The sequence below is a fragment of the Capricornis sumatraensis genome, unplaced genomic scaffold, assembly GCF_032405125.1.
Source record: "Capricornis sumatraensis isolate serow.1 unplaced genomic scaffold, serow.2 scaffold102, whole genome shotgun sequence".
Taxonomy (NCBI): domain Eukaryota; kingdom Metazoa; phylum Chordata; class Mammalia; order Artiodactyla; family Bovidae; genus Capricornis; species Capricornis sumatraensis.
This window is the reverse complement of record NW_027184695.1, coordinates 3928-25551: the sequence shown is the minus strand read 5'-3', so window position 1 is coordinate 25551 and position 21624 is coordinate 3928. Positions and strand designations below refer to the sequence as shown.

The following is a 21624-nucleotide window of genomic DNA, read 5'->3' as shown; positions in this document are numbered from 1 at the left end:
CAAGGAGGTTAATCTCGAGGACTCTCTTTTCTGGATGGACATTCAAGGCTGATCACAGAGCCCGGGACAAGCAATGCATTGAAGGATATGCTGAGAAAAAGGAACAGTGTCTCTTTGACTGATCTATATGGATACTAATTTCCTTTGGTCCTTTTGGCGTGGCGTGTCGATACGACGGCTCGATTTTTCTTAAGTGGGATGGGAATACGTTGAGTGAAAACGATATGGAATTGGAAATAGTTTTGCTTTTCGATTGCTTGCCTTTGACGAACGCCTGCTTTATTGGAACCTCAGGGTGGATCATGTGTGGCTAAAATGCCAGCATGATCTATCTGTTCAATCAAATAGCCTGTGTATTTGAAATAAAGTAAAATTATTTAATTTAAAGAAAGGGTGTCTTCTCATCTGTGGTAGGGGAGGCATCGAAGCAACTGAGCCCTAGGTGTCTTGTCGTTCGAGACAAAGGAATGCCATGGACAAGAGCATTCCAGAAGTCTGCACTCCACTCTGAGGGATTCGGTGGTCGGAGGCCCACTTCTCGAGTTAAAGAAGCTGACATTCTGTCCATGCTCATGCTTGGGGGGGGTGGGCGGGTTACACTCCGAGTACACTTCGGGTGTTTACTGACGTAGGACTCTTTGCAATGTTAGAATCTACACTCCAATGGATAGATTGATTGGAGCATTCAGTCCATGGCCCTATGAAGAGACCGTTGCCCCCACGTGCCCTGACATTTTGAAGTGACAGCATTCAGTCTCGTTAGCGGTCAGTGTCCCGATCCCAGCTTTGAGCTGTGTATCAGTTGCTTTGGCAATGAGGCAAGTGGAGAAAGGTAGCGAGAAGCCTTCTGTTCTGACGGTGGGATGCTCAGACCCAGTCGCTTTTGGAGACAAGGGAGGCAGACTCGGCCTGGATCCCTGGAGATTCCTGATGAAGTGAAGAAAAGGCAGTGGAGAAAATGTGGTGTTCCTTCAACTTGTGAAACCCGATGGAAGCAGCAGGCATTATTTCCAGAGGTTGCTTTTGCCACTGGTGAATCCTTTTGCCCATTGACTGGGAGAATCATGAATGTCTCCCTAGGATTTGACAGAAGTGCACTCCTGGAGTATCAGTTCTAATGTGAAAATCTTTGGAGCAACCAGTGTGATTGATTGTACCATAGGATTAGAAGGCCTGGGAATTTCACAGGCCTTTTCCCTTTGCATGTCTTCAGGACACTGGAGGGGAAAGTGAGAAGCTGGAGAGTCGTCAGGTTGTTTGGTCTAGTACCAGTCTTAGCCTCTGGGGAAGGAAACGGCAACCCACCTCAGTATTCCCGCCTGGAGAATCCCGTGGACAGAGGAGCCAGGTGGGCTGCTGTCCATGGGGTCACACAGAGTCGGGCAGGACTGAAGCAACTTAGCAATCTCAGCCTCAAACACACAGGCACGCACAGGGATAACTGTCCCTGGCAAAGGACTCTGGGGTGGCAAGGGAGCCGGATGGGCACCTCCTGGCAGTCGAGTTGGGCGACTGGGTCACCGGGTTGTTCTGGTCACCCCATTGGGTCCACTGTCTACATCCAGTCTCTCAAGAGTTAAGCCACTATCCAATCAAGAGGTCTCCGCCCACCTTGGGCCCACGCCTCCATGTGAAGGCCTTCTCTCTTCTCTGATTCAAATGCTCACTAGAAAAGTGGACACAGCCGGTCATCTCCCTGGCCTTCAGAGTCCCCCTCGGACCCTGAAGCCCTCCTGTCCAGCTGGAGTCCCAAGAGGCTGCCGCCATGCCCTCCTCCCCGCTCAGGGTGGCCGTGGTCTGCATGAGCAATGTCAACAGGAGCATGGAAGCCCACCGCGTCCTCAGGAAGAACGGGTTCCATGTCAGGTCTTTTGGAGCCGGATCCCACGTGAGGCTCCCAGGAGGGCCACGCAAGCCACCCGTGCTCTACGACTTCTCCACGCCCTATAAGAAGATGCACAGCGACCTCTCCTCTAAAGACCAAAAGCACTACCAAAGGAATGGAGTCTTACGCATCCTGAGAAGAAATGAGAGAATCAAGCCTGGCCCAGAAAGGTTTCAAGAGTGCCCAGATCCCTTTGACATCATCTTCACCTGTGGGCAGAGGGCCTATAACCGGGTGGTGGCCGACCTGTGCGCCAGGGACCAGGAGACCTGGCAGCCTGTGCCGGTCGTCAACGTGGACGTAGACGACACCCTGGAGGCAGCCAGCCTTGGAGCCTCGATCATCTGTGAGCTCTGCCAGGGTCTCCAGCAGGCAGACGACACGCAAAGTCGTCTGGCCGAACTGCTCCAGGCGGCCGAGGAGAAAACAGGAAGGAGCTTTCTGCACACGGTCTGCTTCTACTGAGGAAGCATCTTGGCTGGTTTCAGCTCCTTGGTCGGTAAGAACTCGTGCCCGGACCCTTGAGCTGCTGGGCATTTTCTGGGAGAGGCTTCTTCAGAGCCGTTTCTGCTAAAGGCCGTCTCCGTATGATTTGTTGTCAGGTACACCGCACCCAGTGAAGGAGGTGGAGGAGGAGAGCAAGGCATCGCACCGCTCGGGGAACGTGGAACACCGGTGGACGTGCCAGCCCTTCTGATGCGGGGGACGATGGTGCGGAACTGGACCTGGAAGGAAGAACTCGGTGCTCACAGGGTTCTGCAAGGAGGTTAATCTCGAGGACTCTCTTTTCTGGATGGACATTCAAGGCTGATCACAGAGCCCGGGACAAGCAATGCATTGAAGGATATGCTGAGAAAAAGGAACAGTGTCTCTTTGACTGATCTATATGGATACTAATTTCCTTTGGTCCTTTTGGCGTGGCGTGTCGATACGACGGCTCGATTTTTCTTAAGTGGGATGGGAATACGTTGAGTGAAAACGATATGGAATTGGAAATAGTTTTGCTTTTCGATTGCTTGCCTTTGACGAACGCCTGCTTTATTGGAACCTCAGGGTGGATCATGTGTGGCTAAAATGCCAGCATGATCTATCTGTTCAATCAAATAGCCTGTGTATTTGAAATAAAGTAAAATTATTTAATTTAAAGAAAGGGTGTCTTCTCATCTGTGGTAGGGGAGGCATCGAAGCAACTGAGCCCTAGGTGTCTTGTCGTTCGAGACAAAGGAATGCCATGGACAAGAGCATTCCAGAAGTCTGCACTCCACTCTGAGGGATTCGGTGGTCGGAGGCCCACTTCTCGAGTTAAAGAAGCTGACATTCTGTCCATGCTCATGCTTGGGGGGGTGGGCGGGTTACACTCCGAGTACACTTCGGGTGTTTACTGACGTAGGACTCTTTGCAATGTTAGAATCTACACTCCAATGGATAGATTGATTGGAGCATTCAGTCCATGGCCCTATGAAGAGACCGTTGCCCCCACGTGCCCTGACATTTTGAAGTGACAGCATTCAGTCTCGTTAGCGGTCAGTGTCCCGATCCCAGCTTTGAGCTGTGTATCAGTTGCTTTGGCAATGAGGCAAGTGGAGAAAGGTAGCGAGAAGCCTTCTGTTCTGACGGTGGGATGCTCAGACCCAGTCGCTTTTGGAGACAAGGGAGGCAGACTCGGCCTGGATCCCTGGAGATTCCTGATGAAGTGAAGAAAAGGCAGTGGAGAAAATGTGGTGTTCCTTCAACTTGTGAAACCCGATGGAAGCAGCAGGCATTATTTCCAGAGGTTGCTTTTGCCACTGGTGAATCCTTTTGCCCATTGACTGGGAGAATCATGAATGTCTCCCTAGGATTTGACAGAAGTGCACTCCTGGAGTATCAGTTCTAATGTGAAAATCTTTGGAGCAACCAGTGTGATTGATTGTACCATAGGATTAGAAGGCCTGGGAATTTCACAGGCCTTTTCCCTTTGCATGTCTTCAGGACACTGGAGGGGAAAGTGAGAAGCTGGAGAGTCGTCAGGTTGTTTGGTCTAGTACCAGTCTTAGCCTCTGGGGAAGGAAACGGCAACCCACCTCAGTATTCCCGCCTGGAGAATCCCGTGGACAGAGGAGCCAGGTGGGCTGCTGTCCATGGGGTCACACAGAGTCGGGCAGGACTGAAGCAACTTAGCAATCTCAGCCTCAAACACACAGGCACGCACAGGGATAACTGTCCCTGGCAAAGGACTCTGGGGTGGCAAGGGAGCCGGATGGGCACCTCCTGGCAGTCGAGTTGGGCGACTGGGTCACCGGGTTGTTCTGGTCACCCCATTGGGTCCACTGTCTACATCCAGTCTCTCAAGAGTTAAGCCACTATCCAATCAAGAGGTCTCCGCCCACCTTGGGCCCACGCCTCCATGTGAAGGCCTTCTCTCTTCTCTGATTCAAATGCTCACTAGAAAAGTGGACACAGCCGGTCATCTCCCTGGCCTTCAGAGTCCCCCTCGAACCCTGAAGCCCTCCTGTCCAGCTGGAGTCCCAAGAGGCTGCCGCCATGCCCTCCTCCCCGCTCAGGGTGGCCGTGGTCTGCATGAGCAATGTCAACAGGAGCATGGAAGCCCACCGCGTCCTCAGGAAGAACGGGTTCCATGTCAGGTCTTTTGGAGCCGGATCCCACGTGAGGCTCCCAGGAGGGCCACGCAAGCCACCCGTGCTCTACGACTTCTCCACGCCCTATAAGAAGATGCACAGCGACCTCTCCTCTAAAGACCAAAAGCACTACCAAAGGAATGGAGTCTTACGCATCCTGAGAAGAAATGAGAGAATCAAGCCTGGCCCAGAAAGGTTTCAAGAGTGCCCAGATCCCTTTGACATCATCTTCACCTGTGGGCAGAGGGCCTATAACCGGGTGGTGGCCGACCTGTGCGCCAGGGACCAGGAGACCTGGCAGCCTGTGCCGGTCGTCAACGTGGACGTAGACGACACCCTGGAGGCAGCCAGCCTTGGAGCCTCGATCATCTGTGAGCTCTGCCAGGGTCTCCAGCAGGCAGACGACACGCAAAGTCGTCTGGCCGAACTGCTCCAGGCGGCCGAGGAGAAAACAGGAAGGAGCTTTCTGCACACGGTCTGCTTCTACTGAGGAAGCATCTTGGCTGGTTTCAGCTCCTTGGTCGGTAAGAACTCGTGCCCGGACCCTTGAGCTGCTGGGCATTTTCTGGGAGAGGCTTCTTCAGAGCCGTTTCTGCTAAAGGCCGTCTCCGTATGATTTGTTGTCAGGTACACCGCACCCAGTGAAGGAGGTGGAGGAGGAGAGCAAGGCATCGCACCGCTCGGGGAACGTGGAACACCGGTGGACGTGCCAGCCCTTCTGATGCGGGGGACGATGGTGCGGAACTGGACCTGGAAGGAAGAACTCGGTGCTCACAGGGTTCTGCAAGGAGGTTAATCTCGAGGACTCTCTTTTCTGGATGGACATTCAAGGCTGATCACAGAGCCCGGGACAAGCAATGCATTGAAGGATATGCTGAGAAAAAGGAACAGTGTCTCTTTGACTGATCTATATGGATACTAATTTCCTTTGGTCCTTTTGGCGTGGCGTGTCGATACGACGGCTCGATTTTTCTTAAGTGGGATGGGAATACGTTGAGTGAAAACGATATGGAATTGGAAATAGTTTTGCTTTTCGATTGCTTGCCTTTGACGAACGCCTGCTTTATTGGAACCTCAGGGTGGATCATGTGTGGCTAAAATGCCAGCATGATCTATCTGTTCAATCAAATAGCCTGTGTATTTGAAATAAAGTAAAATTATTTAATTTAAAGAAAGGGTGTCTTCTCATCTGTGGTAGGGGAGGCATCGAAGCAACTGAGCCCTAGGTGTCTTGTCGTTCGAGACAAAGGAATGCCATGGACAAGAGCATTCCAGAAGTCTGCACTCCACTCTGAGGGATTCGGTGGTCGGAGGCCCACTTCTCGAGTTAAAGAAGCTGACATTCTGTCCATGCTCATGCTTGGGGGGGTGGGCGGGTTACACTCCGAGTACACTTCGGGTGTTTACTGACGTAGGACTCTTTGCAATGTTAGAATCTACACTCCAATGGATAGATTGATTGGAGCATTCAGTCCATGGCCCTATGAAGAGACCGTTGCCCCCACGTGCCCTGACATTTTGAAGTGACAGCATTCAGTCTCGTTAGCGGTCAGTGTCCCGATCCCAGCTTTGAGCTGTGTATCAGTTGCTTTGGCAATGAGGCAAGTGGAGAAAGGTAGCGAGAAGCCTTCTGTTCTGACGGTGGGATGCTCAGACCCAGTCGCTTTTGGAGACAAGGGAGGCAGACTCGGCCTGGATCCCTGGAGATTCCTGATGAAGTGAAGAAAAGGCAGTGGAGAAAATGTGGTGTTCCTTCAACTTGTGAAACCCGATGGAAGCAGCAGGCATTATTTCCAGAGGTTGCTTTTGCCACTGGTGAATCCTTTTGCCCATTGACTGGGAGAATCATGAATGTCTCCCTAGGATTTGACAGAAGTGCACTCCTGGAGTATCAGTTCTAATGTGAAAATCTTTGGAGCAACCAGTGTGATTGATTGTACCATAGGATTAGAAGGCCTGGGAATTTCACAGGCCTTTTCCCTTTGCATGTCTTCAGGACACTGGAGGGGAAAGTGAGAAGCTGGAGAGTCGTCAGGTTGTTTGGTCTAGTACCAGTCTTAGCCTCTGGGGAAGGAAACGGCAACCCACCTCAGTATTCCCGCCTGGAGAATCCCGTGGACAGAGGAGCCAGGTGGGCTGCTGTCCATGGGGTCACACAGAGTCGGGCAGGACTGAAGCAACTTAGCAATCTCAGCCTCAAACACACAGGCACGCACAGGGATAACTGTCCCTGGCAAAGGACTCTGGGGTGGCAAGGGAGCCGGATGGGCACCTCCTGGCAGTCGAGTTGGGCGACTGGGTCACCGGGTTGTTCTGGTCACCCCATTGGGTCCACTGTCTACATCCAGTCTCTCAAGAGTTAAGCCACTATCCAATCAAGAGGTCTCCGCCCACCTTGGGCCCACGCCTCCATGTGAAGGCCTTCTCTCTTCTCTGATTCAAATGCTCACTAGAAAAGTGGACACAGCCGGTCATCTCCCTGGCCTTCAGAGTCCCCCTCGGACCCTGAAGCCCTCCTGTCCAGCTGGAGTCCCAAGAGGCTGCCGCCATGCCCTCCTCCCCGCTCAGGGTGGCCGTGGTCTGCATGAGCAATGTCAACAGGAGCATGGAAGCCCACCGCGTCCTCAGGAAGAACGGGTTCCATGTCAGGTCTTTTGGAGCCGGATCCCACGTGAGGCTCCCAGGAGGGCCACGCAAGCCACCCGTGCTCTACGACTTCTCCACGCCCTATAAGAAGATGCACAGCGACCTCTCCTCTAAAGACCAAAAGCACTACCAAAGGAATGGAGTCTTACGCATCCTGAGAAGAAATGAGAGAATCAAGCCTGGCCCAGAAAGGTTTCAAGAGTGCCCAGATCCCTTTGACATCATCTTCACCTGTGGGCAGAGGGCCTATAACCGGGTGGTGGCCGACCTGTGCGCCAGGGACCAGGAGACCTGGCAGCCTGTGCCGGTCGTCAACGTGGACGTAGACGACACCCTGGAGGCAGCCAGCCTTGGAGCCTCGATCATCTGTGAGCTCTGCCAGGGTCTCCAGCAGGCAGACGACACGCAAAGTCGTCTGGCCGAACTGCTCCAGGCGGCCGAGGAGAAAACAGGAAGGAGCTTTCTGCACACGGTCTGCTTCTACTGAGGAAGCATCTTGGCTGGTTTCAGCTCCTTGGTCGGTAAGAACTCGTGCCCGGACCCTTGAGCTGCTGGGCATTTTCTGGGAGAGGCTTCTTCAGAGCCGTTTCTGCTAAAGGCCGTCTCCGTATGATTTGTTGTCAGGTACACCGCACCCAGTGAAGGAGGTGGAGGAGGAGAGCAAGGCATCGCACCGCTCGGGGAACGTGGAACACCGGTGGACGTGCCAGCCCTTCTGATGCGGGGGACGATGGTGCAGAACTGGACCTGGAAGGAAGAACTCGGTGCTCACAGGGTTCTGCAAGGAGGTTAATCTCGAGGACTCTCTTTTCTGGATGGACATTCAAGGCTGATCACAGAGCCCGGGACAAGCAATGCATTGAAGGATATGCTGAGAAAAAGGAACAGTGTCTCTTTGACTGATCTATATGGATACTAATTTCCTTTGGTCCTTTTGGCGTGGCGTGTCGATACGACGGCTCGATTTTTCTTAAGTGGGATGGGAATACGTTGAGTGAAAACGATATGGAATTGGAAATAGTTTTGCTTTTCGATTGCTTGCCTTTGACGAACGCCTGCTTTATTGGAACCTCAGGGTGGATCATGTGTGGCTAAAATGCCAGCATGATCTATCTGTTCAATCAAATAGCCTGTGTATTTGAAATAAAGTAAAATTATTTAATTTAAAGAAAGGGTGTCTTCTCATCTGTGGTAGGGGAGGCATCGAAGCAACTGAGCCCTAGGTGTCTTGTCGTTCGAGACAAAGGAATGCCATGGACAAGAGCATTCCAGAAGTCTGCACTCCACTCTGAGGGATTCGGTGGTCGGAGGCCCACTTCTCGAGTTAAAGAAGCTGACATTCTGTCCATGCTCATGCTTGGGGGGGTGGGCGGGTTACACTCCGAGTACACTTCGGGTGTTTACTGACGTAGGACTCTTTGCAATGTTAGAATCTACACTCCAATGGATAGATTGATTGGAGCATTCAGTCCATGGCCCTATGAAGAGACCGTTGCCCCCACGTGCCCTGACATTTTGAAGTGACAGCATTCAGTCTCGTTAGCGGTCAGTGTCCCGATCCCAGCTTTGAGCTGTGTATCAGTTGCTTTGGCAATGAGGCAAGTGGAGAAAGGTAGCGAGAAGCCTTCTGTTCTGACGGTGGGATGCTCAGACCCAGTCGCTTTTGGAGACAAGGGAGGCAGACTCGGCCTGGATCCCTGGAGATTCCTGATGAAGTGAAGAAAAGGCAGTGGAGAAAATGTGGTGTTCCTTCAACTTGTGAAACCCGATGGAAGCAGCAGGCATTATTTCCAGAGGTTGCTTTTGCCACTGGTGAATCCTTTTGCCCATTGACTGGGAGAATCATGAATGTCTCCCTAGGATTTGACAGAAGTGCACTCCTGGAGTATCAGTTCTAATGTGAAAATCTTTGGAGCAACCAGTGTGATTGATTGTACCATAGGATTAGAAGGCCTGGGAATTTCACAGGCCTTTTCCCTTTGCATGTCTTCAGGACACTGGAGGGGAAAGTGAGAAGCTGGAGAGTCGTCAGGTTGTTTGGTCTAGTACCAGTCTTAGCCTCTGGGGAAGGAAACGGCAACCCACCTCAGTATTCCCGCCTGGAGAATCCCGTGGACAGAGGAGCCAGGTGGGCTGCTGTCCATGGGGTCACACAGAGTCGGGCAGGACTGAAGCAACTTAGCAATCTCAGCCTCAAACACACAGGCACGCACAGGGATAACTGTCCCTGGCAAAGGACTCTGGGGTGGCAAGGGAGCCGGATGGGCACCTCCTGGCAGTCGAGTTGGGCGACTGGGTCACCGGGTTGTTCTGGTCACCCCATTGGGTCCACTGTCTACATCCAGTCTCTCAAGAGTTAAGCCACTATCCAATCAAGAGGTCTCCGCCCACCTTGGGCCCACGCCTCCATGTGAAGGCCTTCTCTCTTCTCTGATTCAAATGCTCACTAGAAAAGTGGACACAGCCGGTCATCTCCCTGGCCTTCAGAGTCCCCCTCGGACCCTGAAGCCCTCCTGTCCAGCTGGAGTCCCAAGAGGCTGCCGCCATGCCCTCCTCCCCGCTCAGGGTGGCCGTGGTCTGCATGAGCAATGTCAACAGGAGCATGGAAGCCCACCGCGTCCTCAGGAAGAACGGGTTCCATGTCAGGTCTTTTGGAGCCGGATCCCACGTGAGGCTCCCAGGAGGGCCACGCAAGCCACCCGTGCTCTACGACTTCTCCACGCCCTATAAGAAGATGCACAGCGACCTCTCCTCTAAAGACCAAAAGCACTACCAAAGGAATGGAGTCTTACGCATCCTGAGAAGAAATGAGAGAATCAAGCCTGGCCCAGAAAGGTTTCAAGAGTGCCCAGATCCCTTTGACATCATCTTCACCTGTGGGCAGAGGGCCTATAACCGGGTGGTGGCCGACCTGTGCGCCAGGGACCAGGAGACCTGGCAGCCTGTGCCGGTCGTCAACGTGGACGTAGACGACACCCTGGAGGCAGCCAGCCTTGGAGCCTCGATCATCTGTGAGCTCTGCCAGGGTCTCCAGCAGGCAGACGACACGCAAAGTCGTCTGGCCGAACTGCTCCAGGCGGCCGAGGAGAAAACAGGAAGGAGCTTTCTGCACACGGTCTGCTTCTACTGAGGAAGCATCTTGGCTGGTTTCAGCTCCTTGGTCGGTAAGAACTCGTGCCCGGACCCTTGAGCTGCTGGGCATTTTCTGGGAGAGGCTTCTTCAGAGCCGTTTCTGCTAAAGGCCGTCTCCGTATGATTTGTTGTCAGGTACACCGCACCCAGTGAAGGAGGTGGAGGAGGAGAGCAAGGCATCGCACCGCTCGGGGAACGTGGAACACCGGTGGACGTGCCAGCCCTTCTGATGCGGGGGACGATGGTGCGGAACTGGACCTGGAAGGAAGAACTCGGTGCTCACAGGGTTCTGCAAGGAGGTTAATCTCGAGGACTCTCTTTTCTGGATGGACATTCAAGGCTGATCACAGAGCCCGGGACAAGCAATGCATTGAAGGATATGCTGAGAAAAAGGAACAGTGTCTCTTTGACTGATCTATATGGATACTAATTTCCTTTGGTCCTTTTGGCGTGGCGTGTCGATACGACGGCTCGATTTTTCTTAAGTGGGATGGGAATACGTTGAGTGAAAACGATATGGAATTGGAAATAGTTTTGCTTTTCGATTGCTTGCCTTTGACGAACGCCTGCTTTATTGGAACCTCAGGGTGGATCATGTGTGGCTAAAATGCCAGCATGATCTATCTGTTCAATCAAATAGCCTGTGTATTTGAAATAAAGTAAAATTATTTAATTTAAAGAAAGGGTGTCTTCTCATCTGTGGTAGGGGAGGCATCGAAGCAACTGAGCCCTAGGTGTCTTGTCGTTCGAGACAAAGGAATGCCATGGACAAGAGCATTCCAGAAGTCTGCACTCCACTCTGAGGGATTCGGTGGTCGGAGGCCCACTTCTCGAGTTAAAGAAGCTGACATTCTGTCCATGCTCATGCTTGGGGGGGTGGGCGGGTTACACTCCGAGTACACTTCGGGTGTTTACTGACGTAGGACTCTTTGCAATGTTAGAATCTACACTCCAATGGATAGATTGATTGGAGCATTCAGTCCATGGCCCTATGAAGAGACCGTTGCCCCCACGTGCCCTGACATTTTGAAGTGACAGCATTCAGTCTCGTTAGCGGTCAGTGTCCCGATCCCAGCTTTGAGCTGTGTATCAGTTGCTTTGGCAATGAGGCAAGTGGAGAAAGGTAGCGAGAAGCCTTCTGTTCTGACGGTGGGATGCTCAGACCCAGTCGCTTTTGGAGACAAGGGAGGCAGACTCGGCCTGGATCCCTGGAGATTCCTGATGAAGTGAAGAAAAGGCAGTGGAGAAAATGTGGTGTTCCTTCAACTTGTGAAACCCGATGGAAGCAGCAGGCATTATTTCCAGAGGTTGCTTTTGCCACTGGTGAATCCTTTTGCCCATTGACTGGGAGAATCATGAATGTCTCCCTAGGATTTGACAGAAGTGCACTCCTGGAGTATCAGTTCTAATGTGAAAATCTTTGGAGCAACCAGTGTGATTGATTGTACCATAGGATTAGAAGGCCTGGGAATTTCACAGGCCTTTTCCCTTTGCATGTCTTCAGGACACTGGAGGGGAAAGTGAGAAGCTGGAGAGTCGTCAGGTTGTTTGGTCTAGTACCAGTCTTAGCCTCTGGGGAAGGAAACGGCAACCCACCTCAGTATTCCCGCCTGGAGAATCCCGTGGACAGAGGAGCCAGGTGGGCTGCTGTCCATGGGGTCACACAGAGTCGGGCAGGACTGAAGCAACTTAGCAATCTCAGCCTCAAACACACAGGCACGCACAGGGATAACTGTCCCTGGCAAAGGACTCTGGGGTGGCAAGGGAGCCGGATGGGCACCTCCTGGCAGTCGAGTTGGGCGACTGGGTCACCGGGTTGTTCTGGTCACCCCATTGGGTCCACTGTCTACATCCAGTCTCTCAAGAGTTAAGCCACTATCCAATCAAGAGGTCTCCGCCCACCTTGGGCCCACGCCTCCATGTGAAGGCCTTCTCTCTTCTCTGATTCAAATGCTCACTAGAAAAGTGGACACAGCCGGTCATCTCCCTGGCCTTCAGAGTCCCCCTCGGACCCTGAAGCCCTCCTGTCCAGCTGGAGTCCCAAGAGGCTGCCGCCATGCCCTCCTCCCCGCTCAGGGTGGCCGTGGTCTGCATGAGCAATGTCAACAGGAGCATGGAAGCCCACCGCGTCCTCAGGAAGAACGGGTTCCATGTCAGGTCTTTTGGAGCCGGATCCCACGTGAGGCTCCCAGGAGGGCCACGCAAGCCACCCGTGCTCTACGACTTCTCCACGCCCTATAAGAAGATGCACAGCGACCTCTCCTCTAAAGACCAAAAGCACTACCAAAGGAATGGAGTCTTACGCATCCTGAGAAGAAATGAGAGAATCAAGCCTGGCCCAGAAAGGTTTCAAGAGTGCCCAGATCCCTTTGACATCATCTTCACCTGTGGGCAGAGGGCCTATAACCGGGTGGTGGCCGACCTGTGCGCCAGGGACCAGGAGACCTGGCAGCCTGTGCCGGTCGTCAACGTGGACGTAGACGACACCCTGGAGGCAGCCAGCCTTGGAGCCTCGATCATCTGTGAGCTCTGCCAGGGTCTCCAGCAGGCAGACGACACGCAAAGTCGTCTGGCCGAACTGCTCCAGGCGGCCGAGGAGAAAACAGGAAGGAGCTTTCTGCACACGGTCTGCTTCTACTGAGGAAGCATCTTGGCTGGTTTCAGCTCCTTGGTCGGTAAGAACTCGTGCCCGGACCCTTGAGCTGCTGGGCATTTTCTGGGAGAGGCTTCTTCAGAGCCGTTTCTGCTAAAGGCCGTCTCCGTATGATTTGTTGTCAGGTACACCGCACCCAGTGAAGGAGGTGGAGGAGGAGAGCAAGGCATCGCACCGCTCGGGGAACGTGGAACACCGGTGGACGTGCCAGCCCTTCTGATGCGGGGGACGATGGTGCGGAACTGGACCTGGAAGGAAGAACTCGGTGCTCACAGGGTTCTGCAAGGAGGTTAATCTCGAGGACTCTCTTTTCTGGATGGACATTCAAGGCTGATCACAGAGCCCGGGACAAGCAATGCATTGAAGGATATGCTGAGAAAAAGGAACAGTGTCTCTTTGACTGATCTATATGGATACTAATTTCCTTTGGTCCTTTTGGCGTGGCGTGTCGATACGACGGCTCGATTTTTCTTAAGTGGGATGGGAATACGTTGAGTGAAAACGATATGGAATTGGAAATAGTTTTGCTTTTCGATTGCTTGCCTTTGACGAACGCCTGCTTTATTGGAACCTCAGGGTGGATCATGTGTGGCTAAAATGCCAGCATGATCTATCTGTTCAATCAAATAGCCTGTGTATTTGAAATAAAGTAAAATTATTTAATTTAAAGAAAGGGTGTCTTCTCATCTGTGGTAGGGGAGGCATCGAAGCAACTGAGCCCTAGGTGTCTTGTCGTTCGAGACAAAGGAATGCCATGGACAAGAGCATTCCAGAAGTCTGCACTCCACTCTGAGGGATTCGGTGGTCGGAGGCCCACTTCTCGAGTTAAAGAAGCTGACATTCTGTCCATGCTCATGCTTGGGGGGGTGGGCGGGTTACACTCCGAGTACACTTCGGGTGTTTACTGACGTAGGACTCTTTGCAATGTTAGAATCTACACTCCAATGGATAGATTGATTGGAGCATTCAGTCCATGGCCCTATGAAGAGACCGTTGCCCCCACGTGCCCTGACATTTTGAAGTGACAGCATTCAGTCTCGTTAGCGGTCAGTGTCCCGATCCCAGCTTTGAGCTGTGTATCAGTTGCTTTGGCAATGAGGCAAGTGGAGAAAGGTAGCGAGAAGCCTTCTGTTCTGACGGTGGGATGCTCAGACCCAGTCGCTTTTGGAGACAAGGGAGGCAGACTCGGCCTGGATCCCTGGAGATTCCTGATGAAGTGAAGAAAAGGCAGTGGAGAAAATGTGGTGTTCCTTCAACTTGTGAAACCCGATGGAAGCAGCAGGCATTATTTCCAGAGGTTGCTTTTGCCACTGGTGAATCCTTTTGCCCATTGACTGGGAGAATCATGAATGTCTCCCTAGGATTTGACAGAAGTGCACTCCTGGAGTATCAGTTCTAATGTGAAAATCTTTGGAGCAACCAGTGTGATTGATTGTACCATAGGATTAGAAGGCCTGGGAATTTCACAGGCCTTTTCCCTTTGCATGTCTTCAGGACACTGGAGGGGAAAGTGAGAAGCTGGAGAGTCGTCAGGTTGTTTGGTCTAGTACCAGTCTTAGCCTCTGGGGAAGGAAACGGCAACCCACCTCAGTATTCCCGCCTGGAGAATCCCGTGGACAGAGGAGCCAGGTGGGCTGCTGTCCATGGGGTCACACAGAGTCGGGCAGGACTGAAGCAACTTAGCAATCTCAGCCTCAAACACACAGGCACGCACAGGGATAACTGTCCCTGGCAAAGGACTCTGGGGTGGCAAGGGAGCCGGATGGGCACCTCCTGGCAGTCGAGTTGGGCGACTGGGTCACCGGGTTGTTCTGGTCACCCCATTGGGTCCACTGTCTACATCCAGTCTCTCAAGAGTTAAGCCACTATCCAATCAAGAGGTCTCCGCCCACCTTGGGCCCACGCCTCCATGTGAAGGCCTTCTCTCTTCTCTGATTCAAATGCTCACTAGAAAAGTGGACACAGCCGGTCATCTCCCTGGCCTTCAGAGTCCCCCTCGGACCCTGAAGCCCTCCTGTCCAGCTGGAGTCCCAAGAGGCTGCCGCCATGCCCTCCTCCCCGCTCAGGGTGGCCGTGGTCTGCATGAGCAATGTCAACAGGAGCATGGAAGCCCACCGCGTCCTCAGGAAGAACGGGTTCCATGTCAGGTCTTTTGGAGCCGGATCCCACGTGAGGCTCCCAGGAGGGCCACGCAAGCCACCCGTGCTCTACGACTTCTCCACGCCCTATAAGAAGATGCACAGCGACCTCTCCTCTAAAGACCAAAAGCACTACCAAAGGAATGGAGTCTTACGCATCCTGAGAAGAAATGAGAGAATCAAGCCTGGCCCAGAAAGGTTTCAAGAGTGCCCAGATCCCTTTGACATCATCTTCACCTGTGGGCAGAGGGCCTATAACCGGGTGGTGGCCGACCTGTGCGCCAGGGACCAGGAGACCTGGCAGCCTGTGCCGGTCGTCAACGTGGACGTAGACGACACCCTGGAGGCAGCCAGCCTTGGAGCCTCGATCATCTGTGAGCTCTGCCAGGGTCTCCAGCAGGCAGACGACACGCAAAGTCGTCTGGCCGAACTGCTCCAGGCGGCCGAGGAGAAAACAGGAAGGAGCTTTCTGCACACGGTCTGCTTCTACTGAGGAAGCATCTTGGCTGGTTTCAGCTCCTTGGTCGGTAAGAACTCGTGCCCGGACCCTTGAGCTGCTGGGCATTTTCTGGGAGAGGCTTCTTCAGAGCCGTTTCTGCTAAAGGCCGTCTCCGTATGATTTGTTGTCAGGTACACCGCACCCAGTGAAGGAGGTGGAGGAGGAGAGCAAGGCATCGCACCGCTCGGGGAACGTGGAACACCGGTGGACGTGCCAGCCCTTCTGATGCGGGGGACGATGGTGCGGAACTGGACCTGGAAGGAAGAACTCGGTGCTCACAGGGTTCTGCAAGGAGGTTAATCTCGAGGACTCTCTTTTCTGGATGGACATTCAAGGCTGATCACAGAGCCCGGGACAAGCAATGCATTGAAGGATATGCTGAGAAAAAGGAACAGTGTCTCTTTGACTGATCTATATGGATACTAATTTCCTTTGGTCCTTTTGGCGTGGCGTGTCGATACGACGGCTCGATTTTTCTTAAGTGGGATGGGAATACGTTGAGTGAAAACGATATGGAATTGGAAATAGTTTTGCTTTTCGATTGCTTGCCTTTGACGAACGCCTGCTTTATTGGAACCTCAGGGTGGATCATGTGTGGCTAAAATGCCAGCATGATCTATCTGTTCAATCAAATAGCCTGTGTATTTGAAATAAAGTAAAATTATTTAATTTAAAGAAAGGGTGTCTTCTCATCTGTGGTAGGGGAGGCATCGAAGCAACTGAGCCCTAGGTGTCTTGTCGTTCGAGACAAAGGAATGCCATGGACAAGAGCATTCCAGAAGTCTGCACTCCACTCTGAGGGATTCGGTGGTCGGAGGCCCACTTCTCGAGTTAAAGAAGCTGACATTCTGTCCATGCTCATGCTTGGGGGGGTGGGCGGGTTACACTCCGAGTACACTTCGGGTGTTTACTGACGTAGGACTCTTTGCAATGTTAGAATCTACACTCCAATGGATAGATTGATTGGAGCATTCAGTCCATGGCCCTATGAAGAGACCGTTGCCCCCACGTGCCCTGACATTTTGAAGTGACAGCATTCAGTCTCGTTAGCGGTCAGTGTCCCGATCCCAGCTTTGAGCTGTGTATCAGTTGCTTTGGCAATGAGGCAAGTGGAGAAAGGTAGCGAGAAGCCTTCTGTTCTGACGGTGGGATGCTCAGACCCAGTCGCTTTTGGAGACAAGGGAGGCAGACTCGGCCTGGATCCCTGGAGATTCCTGATGAAGTGAAGAAAAGGCAGTGGAGAAAATGTGGTGTTCCTTCAACTTGTGAAACCCGATGGAAGCAGCAGGCATTATTTCCAGAGGTTGCTTTTGCCACTGGTGAATCCTTTTGCCCATTGACTGGGAGAATCATGAATGTCTCCCTAGGATTTGACAGAAGTGCACTCCTGGAGTATCAGTTCTAATGTGAAAATCTTTGGAGCAACCAGTGTGATTGATTGTACCATAGGATTAGAAGGCCTGGGAATTTCACAGGCCTTTTCCCTTTGCATGTCTTCAGGACACTGGAGGGGAAAGTGAGAAGCTGGAGAGTCGTCAGGTTGTTTGGTCTAGTACCAGTCTTAGCCTCTGGGGAAGGAAACGGCAACCCACCTCAGTATTCCCGCCTGGAGAATCCCGTGGACAGAGGAGCCAGGTGGGCTGCTGTCCATGGGGTCACACAGAGTCGGGCAGGACTGAAGCAACTTAGCAATCTCAGCCTCAAACACACAGGCACGCACAGGGATAACTGTCCCTGGCAAAGGACTCTGGGGTGGCAAGGGAGCCGGATGGGCACCTCCTGGCAGTCGAGTTGGGCGACTGGGTCACCGGGTTGTTCTGGTCACCCCATTGGGTCCACTGTCTACATCCAGTCTCTCAAGAGTTAAGCCACTATCCAATCAAGAGGTCTCCGCCCACCTTGGGCCCACGCCTCCATGTGAAGGCCTTCTCTCTTCTCTGATTCAAATGCTCACTAGAAAAGTGGACACAGCCGGTCATCTCCCTGGCCTTCAGAGTCCCCCTCGGACCCTGAAGCCCTCCTGTCCAGCTGGAGTCCCAAGAGGCTGCCGCCATGCCCTCCTCCCCGCTCAGGGTGGCCGTGGTCTGCATGAGCAATGTCAACAGGAGCATGGAAGCCCACCGCGTCCTCAGGAAGAACGGGTTCCATGTCAGGTCTTTTGGAGCCGGATCCCACGTGAGGCTCCCAGGAGGGCCACGCAAGCCACCCGTGCTCTACGACTTCTCCACGCCCTATAAGAAGATGCACAGCGACCTCTCCTCTAAAGACCAAAAGCACTACCAAAGGAATGGAGTCTTACGCATCCTGAGAAGAAATGAGAGAATCAAGCCTGGCCCAGAAAGGTTTCAAGAGTGCCCAGATCCCTTTGACATCATCTTCACCTGTGGGCAGAGGGCCTATAACCGGGTGGTGGCCGACCTGTGCGCCAGGGACCAGGAGACCTGGCAGCCTGTGCCGGTCGTCAACGTGGACGTAGACGACACCCTGGAGGCAGCCAGCCTTGGAGCCTCGATCATCTGTGAGCTCTGCCAGGGTCTCCAGCAGGCAGACGACACGCAAAGTCGTCTGGCCGAACTGCTCCAGGCGGCCGAGGAGAAAACAGGAAGGAGCTTTCTGCACACGGTCTGCTTCTACTGAGGAAGCATCTTGGCTGGTTTCAGCTCCTTGGTCGGTAAGAACTCGTGCCCGGACCCTTGAGCTGCTGGGCATTTTCTGGGAGAGGCTTCTTCAGAGCCGTTTCTGCTAAAGGCCGTCTCCGTATGATTTGTTGTCAGGTACACCGCACCCAGTGAAGGAGGTGGAGGAGGAGAGCAAGGCATCGCACCGCTCGGGGAACGTGGAACACCGGTGGACGTGCCAGCCCTTCTGATGCGGGGGACGATGGTGCGGAACTGGACCTGGAAGGAAGAACTCGGTGCTCACAGGGTTCTGCAAGGAGGTTAATCTCGAGGACTCTCTTTTCTGGATGGACATTCAAGGCTGATCACAGAGCCCGGGACAAGCAATGCATTGAAGGATATGCTGAGAAAAAGGAACAGTGTCTCTTTGACTGATCTATATGGATACTAATTTCCTTTGGTCCTTTTGGCGTGGCGTGTCGATACGACGGCTCGATTTTTCTTAAGTGGGATGGGAATACGTTGAGTGAAAACGATATGGAATTGGAAATAGTTTTGCTTTTCGATTGCTTGCCTTTGACGAACGCCTGCTTTATTGGAACCTCAGGGTGGATCATGTGTGGCTAAAATGCCAGCATGATCTATCTGTTCAATCAAATAGCCTGTGTATTTGAAATAAAGTAAAATTATTTAATTTAAAGAAAGGGTGTCTTCTCATCTGTGGTAGGGGAGGCATCGAAGCAACTGAGCCCTAGGTGTCTTGTCGTTCGAGACAAAGGAATGCCATGGACAAGAGCATTCCAGAAGTCTGCACTCCACTCTGAGGGATTCGGTGGTCGGAGGCCCACTTCTCGAGTTAAAGAAGCTGACATTCTGTCCATGCTCATGCTTGGGGGGGTGGGCGGGTTACACTCCGAGTACACTTCGGGTGTTTACTGACGTAGGACTCTTTGCAATGTTAGAATCTACACTCCAATGGATAGATTGATTGGAGCATTCAGTCCATGGCCCTATGAAGAGACCGTTGCCCCCACGTGCCCTGACATTTTGAAGTGACAGCATTCAGTCTCGTTAGCGGTCAGTGTCCCGATCCCAGCTTTGAGCTGTGTATCAGTTGCTTTGGCAATGAGGCAAGTGGAGAAAGGTAGCGAGAAGCCTTCTGTTCTGACGGTGGGATGCTCAGACCCAGTCGCTTTTGGAGACAAGGGAGGCAGACTCGGCCTGGATCCCTGGAGATTCCTGATGAAGTGAAGAAAAGGCAGTGGAGAAAATGTGGTGTTCCTTCAACTTGTGAAACCCGATGGAAGCAGCAGGCATTATTTCCAGAGGTTGCTTTTGCCACTGGTGAATCCTTTTGCCCATTGACTGGGAGAATCATGAATGTCTCCCTAGGATTTGACAGAAGTGCACTCCTGGAGTATCAGTTCTAATGTGAAAATCTTTGGAGCAACCAGTGTGATTGATTGTACCATAGGATTAGAAGGCCTGGGAATTTCACAGGCCTTTTCCCTTTGCATGTCTTCAGGACACTGGAGGGGAAAGTGAGAAGCTGGAGAGTCGTCAGGTTGTTTGGTCTAGTACCAGTCTTAGCCTCTGGGGAAGGAAACGGCAACCCACCTCAGTATTCCCGCCTGGAGAATCCCGTGGACAGAGGAGCCAGGTGGGCTGCTGTCCATGGGGTCACACAGAGTCGGGCAGGACTGAAGCAACTTAGCAATCTCAGCCTCAAACACACAGGCACGCACAGGGATAACTGTCCCTGGCAAAGGACTCTGGGGTGGCAAGGGAGCCGGATGGGCACCTCCTGGCAGTCGAGTTGGGCGACTGGGTCACCGGGTTGTTCTGGTCACCCCATTGGGTCCACTGTCTACATCCAGTCTCTCAAGAGTTAAGCCACTATCCAATCAAGAGGTCTCCGCCCACCTTGGGCCCACGCCTCCATGTGAAGGCCTTCTCTCTTCTCTGATTCAAATGCTCACTAGAAAAGTGGACACAGCCGGTCATCTCCCTGGCCTTCAGAGTCCCCCTCGGACCCTGAAGCCCTCCTGTCCAGCTGGAGTCCCAAGAGGCTGCCGCCATGCCCTCCTCCCCGCTCAGGGTGGCCGTGGTCTGCATGAGCAATGTCAACAGGAGCATGGAAGCCCACCGCGTCCTCAGGAAGAACGGGTTCCATGTCAGGTCTTTTGGAGCCGGATCCCACGTGAGGCTCCCAGGAGGGCCACGCAAGCCACCCGTGCTCTACGACTTCTCCACGCCCTATAAGAAGATGCACAGCGACCTCTCCTCTAAAGACCAAAAGCACTACCAAAGGAATGGAGTCTTACGCATCCTGAGAAGAAATGAGAGAATCAAGCCTGGCCCAGAAAGGTTTCAAGAGTGCCCAGATCCCTTTGACATCATCTTCACCTGTGGGCAGAGGGCCTATAACCGGGTGGTGGCCGACCTGTGCGCCAGGGACCAGGAGACCTGGCAGCCTGTGCCGGTCGTCAACGTGGACGTAGACGACACCCTGGAGGCAGCCAGCCTTGGAGCCTCGATCATCTGTGAGCTCTGCCAGGGTCTCCAGCAGGCAGACGACACGCAAAGTCGTCTGGCCGAACTGCTCCAGGCGGCCGAGGAGAAAACAGGAAGGAGCTTTCTGCACACGGTCTGCTTCTACTGAGGAAGCATCTTGGCTGGTTTCAGCTCCTTGGTCGGTAAGAACTCGTGCCCGGACCCTTGAGCTGCTGGGCATTTTCTGGGAGAGGCTTCTTCAGAGCCGTTTCTGCTAAAGGCCGTCTCCGTATGATTTGTTGTCAGGTACACCGCACCCAGTGAAGGAGGTGGAGGAGGAGAGCAAGGCATCGCACCGCTCGGGGAACGTGGAACACCGGTGGACGTGCCAGCCCTTCTGATGCGGGGGACGATGGTGCGGAACTGGACCTGGAAGGAAGAACTCGGTGCTCACAGGGTTCTGCAAGGAGGTTAATCTCGAGGACTCTCTTTTCTGGATGGACATTCAAGGCTGATCACAGAGCCCGGGACAAGCAATGCATTGAAGGATATGCTGAGAAAAAGGAACAGTGTCTCTTTGACTGATCTATATGGATACTAATTTCCTTTGGTCCTTTTGGCGTGGCGTGTCGATACGACGGCTCGATTTTTCTTAAGTGGGATGGGAATACGTTGAGTGAAAACGATATGGAATTGGAAATAGTTTTGCTTTGAGTTTGTATGCCTTTGACGAATTCCTGCTTTATTTGAAACTCAGAGTAGATCATGTGTAGCTTTTTGTAGGGAAAATCCAAGCATGATTTGCTTCATCGAATAGCTTATTTATGAAATAAAATTATAATTCAGTGCAGTCCGTGGTCACATTTATTACTAAATCCAAGCCCTATCTGTTGAACTATGTAGCTTATTTAAATAAAAAAAATTTGAATTTAAAAAGATGTC

General features: G+C 52.8%; 8 protein-coding genes across 8 annotated transcripts; all 8 read left to right on the top strand.

Moving 5' to 3' along the window:
- Nucleotides 1–1765: 1765 nt before the first annotated feature.
- On the top strand, nt 1766–2350 carry LOC138072520 (RNA polymerase II subunit A C-terminal domain phosphatase SSU72 like protein 3-like). Its single transcript, XM_068963543.1, has one exon. It carries the CDS (start codon nt 1766–1768, stop codon nt 2348–2350), a length of 585 nt encoding a protein of 194 aa, XP_068819644.1.
- Nucleotides 2351–4408: 2058 nt separating this feature from the next.
- LOC138072522 (RNA polymerase II subunit A C-terminal domain phosphatase SSU72 like protein 3-like) lies at nt 4409–4993 on the top strand. Its single transcript, XM_068963545.1, has one exon. The coding sequence runs from the start codon at nt 4409–4411 to the stop codon at nt 4991–4993; it is 585 nt and encodes a 194-aa protein (XP_068819646.1).
- A 2058-nt stretch (nt 4994–7051) lies between these two features.
- Nucleotides 7052–7636, top strand: LOC138072523 (RNA polymerase II subunit A C-terminal domain phosphatase SSU72 like protein 3-like). The gene has a single exon (XM_068963546.1). It carries the CDS (start codon nt 7052–7054, stop codon nt 7634–7636), a length of 585 nt encoding a protein of 194 aa, XP_068819647.1.
- A 2058-nt stretch (nt 7637–9694) lies between these two features.
- LOC138072524 (RNA polymerase II subunit A C-terminal domain phosphatase SSU72 like protein 3-like) lies at nt 9695–10279 on the top strand. The gene has a single exon (XM_068963547.1). It carries the CDS (start codon nt 9695–9697, stop codon nt 10277–10279), a length of 585 nt encoding a protein of 194 aa, XP_068819648.1.
- A 2058-nt stretch (nt 10280–12337) lies between these two features.
- LOC138072525 (RNA polymerase II subunit A C-terminal domain phosphatase SSU72 like protein 3-like) lies at nt 12338–12922 on the top strand. Its single transcript, XM_068963548.1, has one exon. It carries the CDS (start codon nt 12338–12340, stop codon nt 12920–12922), a length of 585 nt encoding a protein of 194 aa, XP_068819649.1.
- A 2058-nt stretch (nt 12923–14980) lies between these two features.
- On the top strand, nt 14981–15565 carry LOC138072526 (RNA polymerase II subunit A C-terminal domain phosphatase SSU72 like protein 3-like). The gene has a single exon (XM_068963550.1). It carries the CDS (start codon nt 14981–14983, stop codon nt 15563–15565), a length of 585 nt encoding a protein of 194 aa, XP_068819651.1.
- Nucleotides 15566–17623: 2058 nt separating this feature from the next.
- On the top strand, nt 17624–18208 carry LOC138072527 (RNA polymerase II subunit A C-terminal domain phosphatase SSU72 like protein 3-like). The gene has a single exon (XM_068963551.1). It carries the CDS (start codon nt 17624–17626, stop codon nt 18206–18208), a length of 585 nt encoding a protein of 194 aa, XP_068819652.1.
- A 2058-nt stretch (nt 18209–20266) lies between these two features.
- Nucleotides 20267–20851, top strand: LOC138072529 (RNA polymerase II subunit A C-terminal domain phosphatase SSU72 like protein 3-like). Its single transcript, XM_068963553.1, has one exon. It carries the CDS (start codon nt 20267–20269, stop codon nt 20849–20851), a length of 585 nt encoding a protein of 194 aa, XP_068819654.1.
- Nucleotides 20852–21624: the final 773 nt, after the last annotated feature.